Here is a 5,782-nt window from a genome sequence, read left to right as displayed (position 1 = left end):
TCTTTATGCAACTCACCTTTTTTACATTTTATTTAAGGCTTAAAGTTACACATATTTAAGGACAGAGCCACTTAAGTGACAAGCATTCTGTGTGGCGCGCTACAGTCTGTAAGTCAGATCCACCTTTGGCTCCCACACAGCTTCACCTCGTCGTCTATATGGTCACCTCTGGCTCCAAAAACCAAGATAATGACAGCTGAAATACTGAACTCGAGGCTTCAAAACATGAGTCTACAAACCAATGGGTGACCTCATGGTAGCTACATCCATTATTTTATACAGTCTATGGTGTAGATCTCAGCAAATTTGTGAGCAGGTAATAATGAGGACGTGGATAAAGAGAAAGAGAGCAAATCTGTTATGTTATATCTGGACTGATGTCAATTTTCAATTTTCAATTTTATTTATAAATTGAAAATTGAAAATTCGCATGAATTCCGTCCGACATGACCGTTCAGACTGAGATCAGGTTGAAAAAAATCAGACCTGTATCCTGTATCAGACCTGACGCGTCACAACCACCACCAAGTGACATTTCTGAGGAAGGCGGAAGTTTCCGCCGAAACATGTCAAGGTATGTAATATCCTAACATGTCTGAGATAAAAGAACACTAAAGTCATAATCATAAACTAAAGACATAATGAACACCACTGAACTAGACCTGTATCTGGTTTAGGAGCACATACACCATGTTTACATTCTAGCCCAAATCCATTTTTAGCATATCTGGATTGTGTTCAGATTTATTTTAGAAAGTCTAGTCAGCCAAAAATGACATGAAATTAGATTTTTTGCTAATCACATCCAAACCACATTAGGAAGCAATGCAATTCCAAGAGGATTTCTACAGATGCATCTTAGTTTGGCCACTCAAATTTCAAAGTGTCTTTTGCATCACTCGCAACACAACAAATGACAGGGGACAGCAAAGGAGAGCACTGTTTGGAGATTGTTTGGAGGGCGAAATGATCTATTTTCATCCTTCTACATTGGAAAGCCATATCACCAGCCTAGCTATATAGCTATTGAAACCTATTATTACCACAGCAACACATGGAGATAGATTGGTGATGTCTGGACACACAAATCCAATCTTATCACTTGCAAACAACAGATCTTTAAGATCTGATTTGAGAAACAAATCTTCAGTCTGACCAAGTCTTACTGAGTAGAGGTGGCCCAGATTAGAATTAAGCTTTCATGTGATTTGTGCTGTCCACACTGTTATAAAAGAAAAGAACAGATCTAAGTAACAAATGAGCAAAAAAAAAAATCAGATTTGAGCCCCTTCTGCCTACAGTCTGAACATAACTATTATACTGGTGGCGGTAGCCTTGATGTAGCTGTCTTCAAATACCAGGTTGAAAAATTTGCCCTGAAGTGAATTTCTTTCTGCAGCATCCCCTTGACCACCCACAGCTGTTCATCTGCAGTACAGGTCTGTGTATTGTTGATTCCCAGGTGTACATGTATGGAGTTTAGTGAATGCAAAGCAGTCTGCAGGTAAAAGGCAACTGTGTGTTCTCTGCAGATAAATACAAGGCCACAATAAAAGGTGGAAACAGATTTTCTCTATGAGCAGCGCCTCCAAAGCTGCATCTTTCTGAAGGTGTGTCTGAGCTCAGCGCTCCGGAAGGCGTAGATTGCCGGGTCGACGAGAGCATGGCTCATCAGCAGTACCACGTGCAGCTGGAACAGCGATCGGTAACACTCACAGTAAGGGTTCTCAGGGCACACCGTGATGATGATGAGGTGGAGGAAAAACGGTGCCCAACACACCACAAACACCCCAAACAGGATGGTGACAGTCAGCGCCCCTCTCCTGCTTCTGCCCCACCATCGCTGACGGCGACACTTTGGTACGCCACTGGCAGGCAGAGCAGCAATCTTCCTGGCGTGAATGCGTGCCAGCATGAACATATAGACATAAAGGAAACAGATAATTGCCACGGAGACGACAAAGAAGACAACAAAGCAGATCTTGATGAAGTTGGAGTCGAAGAACTTCACCATGAGCACTGCTGACAACCCACATATTAACCAGATGACACCCAAGATGGCCTTTGCGCGCCTCATTGTCATGATGTTGTGGTATCGAAGCGCATGGAAGATGGTGATGTAACTGGAAGTGAAAAACAAATAATTTCATTACTATTATCTATCATTATCCAATAGATAGTTTAAGTGATCTTAAACAACAGTGGTCATCAACAACAACAGTCAATATCAACATCAACAACACCATCGTCATCATCATCATCACCACCACCACCATCACTCATTACATGATCATAACAAGAATAATAACCAGCCAAAAAGAATAGCCTCAGTCATAATTTTGACTCTTCCACTGCCCTGCATTCGAAAACAATCTCTATCCATTGTTCTTTTTATACTGGCTTTCAACAATATTTTGACCAGAAAACGTTACCTTATTCGCGCATTTTCTTCAGTAAAATTACAATCACACAGATAAGAGTACCATGTAGCTCAGAGGAACATCATGTCCTAGTTTCCTAGTATCTAGTACTCCACTCTCTCTCCAGCATGGTAGATTTATGTTTGTTTGTTTGTTTACTGTTGACCTTGTGTTTGATTGAAAAATTGATGTGTTTTTTCCAAAAGAATTCCCTCCATATATGTGAATTTTGGATGATTGATGTATTTTCCACATTTTGCCATTTATCATCTGGAATTTTTATGTTAAACAAACAATGGAGTGTTTTGGTACTCCAGCTACCTTTAACCCCCTTGTAATGGTTAAGTCTTTATCGTCCAAAAAAAGGGGGGATATTCCCTCTGCCAATAATAAGAGGGGATGGATATAATTTTATATAACTTTATTTGATATTCAATTGTCATGTGAGATCAGTCTGAACATTGTTGTGGGGTTGTTTTCATCATTCATCAATTCCCATTTTTCTTTAGTGGAATACTTGTTGGTCAGTAGTTTTTGATTTAGAGCAGATATAATTCCAATTTTTGTTGCTACGTAGGAAACTGGTTGTAATTTGGATCACACCATTCACTTCCACAATGGGTCAATTTTAATATCCTGCAGACCATTCTACCTTCCCCGGGAACTGAGTGTTGTCACCGTCTCAGCTGTCTACATACCACCGAATGCTAACGTTAGCATTGCTCTTAGTAGCTTAGCAACCATTGTAAACAAGTTGCAGCGCACCCATCCCGAGGGCCTTACAAACCGCTCGTACTTTCAAATGCAGAGGGGGGTTGGGATGAGGTGGGAGGAGTGTCAAAATGGAGCGAGGGGATTGGACGGAGGGTAAGAGAGAGAGAGTGCAAATTTGAGCAAGGAGTAACTCCCATGCGGACCGGATGGCTGTGATTGGTCAATTTCTTTGCAGGCCTGCAGCCGCCAGAGAGAATGGATTTTTTTGGTTCCTTTTGCTCTTCACATTGTGTAGCTAGCACTATTGGGCCATAACCACCAACTAAATGATGTTAATAATAATGATCAGTCTTTCTAAACGTAAAGTATTCTTGCAGTTTTGGAAGACCCATACTCCCTCTATCTTTTGGTAACTGGAGAGTTTCATACCGAACTCTGGGATTTTCGCCTCTCCAAATAAACGTTGATATTTTCCTGATCCTGATCACAAATTGCGTTTGAGGAATCTCTACAGGTAGGTATTGGAATTAATCTTTTAAACAGATCGGAATCATTATGGTTTGCTTTTGTAATCTGAGTAGTATTGACCAATCACATGTGAGTGGCAGTCAAACAGTCCCTGTGGAGGGCAAAAGAGGAACAACACATTGGCTGAAAGCAGTGGCTTTTGTCTTTATTAGCTTTTATATTCATCAGCATTTATATGCAGATTTCTTATATTATAGAAAGTAGCCAAAATGATCCCAATTGAAATTAAACGTTTCCTGAATCACTTCTGATGGACTGTAGTTAAAGTTTTAGTAATCCCAGCTGTCACTGGACGTCAATATGATGTCATAAAGATGTTGGACTAAATGTCATTACTCTATGTCAACATGACGTTGGCATGAGATGTTTGGAAGATGTTAGATTTGGTTACTTAACACAACTTAAAACGAAAAAAATATCAACAATATCTGTCGTCAGTATTCTATGTCAAATTGACATTGGCATAAGGCGTTGTCCTGACATTAGATTTTGGTCACCCAACGTCGCAATCTTAATTCAACCAAATACAATCATCTAATGATGTTTGTGGCCAGCTGGGATGTGTTTCTGAATATTAATTCTGTATTTCAAAAGGTGTCCATATGTTTCAAGAAACTTCATCAGTACAGGAAGTGATTTATTCGTTTTTTCAAGCAAGGCTGTGATACCATATCAGCAAAGAATCTTTTTTTTTTTTTTTTTATTTAACCTTTATTTAACCAGGTAAAACCAACTGAGATCAAATCTCTTTTACAATGGTGACCTGGTCAAGAGGCGGAAGCGTTACACGTTGAAGAGCAATAAATGAAAACAAACACACATACAGAACACAGTCACAGGAGAAGAGATAAAGAGGAAAAAGACTACCATCAACATTCAGGAAAAGCAGGAATGATCACATAGAAAGACAAGAACAATAAAAGACAGCAGCAGACGATCAAAGCAAACTAAACACCATGGCAGGAGCAAACAGTGGTCAAAAGCTCAGCAGTATTGTGCTTAAAGCTCTCCAAAGAAACTAGAGAGGCCAACTTGAGTCGCGTTTGGAAGTCATTCCATGACCAAGGGCCAAAATAGGACAGACTCCTACGACCAGCCTCAGTCCGTACTGAGGGTACGATGCAGCGCAACCAGGTGCTGGATCTGAGGTTATGGGAGTCTTGAGCCAGGACAAATTTCGTTTTAATGTACGCAGGCAAAGTGCCCAACAAGGCCTTATAAATCAAATTATACCAGTGCTGAATCCTGCGCATAGTGAGTGAGGACCAGCCCACTAGAGTGTACAATGCACAGTGGTGAGTCCTAAAAGCAGAATTTTAAATGAATCTCAACGCAGCATGATACAGCGGGTCAAGTTTTGCCAAGACAGTTGGGCAAGCAAATCTGTACACTGTGTCACCATAGTCAAGCTGAGATAAAAATAAGCTCGCTACCAGCCGCTTGCGTGAGGGCAAAGAAAAACAGGATTTTAACCTATAAAGAAAACCAACAGTAAACTTAAGTTTCTCTGACAACAAATCAATGTGCTGCTTAAAGTTAAAATTCACGTCCAGCCAGATACCAAGATACTTGTATAAAGTTAAAATTCACGTCCAGCCAGATACCAAGATACTTGTACATATCAACATACTCAATATTGGTACCATCAAGAGTTAAATACATATCAACATACTCAATATTGGTACCATCAAGAGTTAAAATACACCGAGGAGGCTTGGAGAGTACAGTCTTATTTGGTACGAACAGCATAGCCTTTGTCTTGCTCCCATTCAAAAGCAATTTAAAGTCGACAAGCACATGCTGCAGTACAAGAAAATCAGACTGTAGATTAGAGATTGCAGCACCAAGGGTAGGAGCACAAGAATACAGGATCGTATCGTCCGCATACATGTGAAAAGATGAGTGCACTGATTGGGCACATAAGTTATTCACATATAACAAAAAAAGTAGCAGTCCCAAAATGGAACCTTGCGGTACCCCTTTATCCAAGGTGACTGGGTCAGAAACAGTGTCACCTAGCCTGACAAGTTGAGATCAATCAGAAAGGTAGCTCAGAAACCAGTTAATCACACTGGGGCTAAAACCAACATTCGACAAGGACTTAATGGTCTACTGTGTCG

General features: G+C 40.4%; 1 protein-coding gene across 1 annotated transcript in view; it reads right to left on the bottom strand.

Annotated features, from left to right (window-relative positions):
• Positions 1 to 1,573: 1,573 nt before the first annotated feature.
• Positions 1,574 to 5,782, bottom strand: part of mc2r (melanocortin 2 receptor) — a 16,622-nt gene continuing 12,413 nt past the window's right edge. The window contains exon 2 of the mRNA XM_050047734.1: positions 1,574 to 2,123. Coding sequence (XP_049903691.1) covers positions 1,574 to 2,123 — 550 coding nt within the window. The remainder of the gene's footprint in view (positions 2,124 to 5,782) is intronic.

This window comes from Epinephelus moara, chromosome 6 (genome assembly GCF_006386435.1).
Source record: "Epinephelus moara isolate mb chromosome 6, YSFRI_EMoa_1.0, whole genome shotgun sequence".
NCBI lineage: Eukaryota > Metazoa > Chordata > Actinopteri > Perciformes > Serranidae > Epinephelus > Epinephelus moara.
Note: the sequence above shows the minus strand (reverse complement) of the source record. Positions and strands in the feature narration are given on the sequence as shown.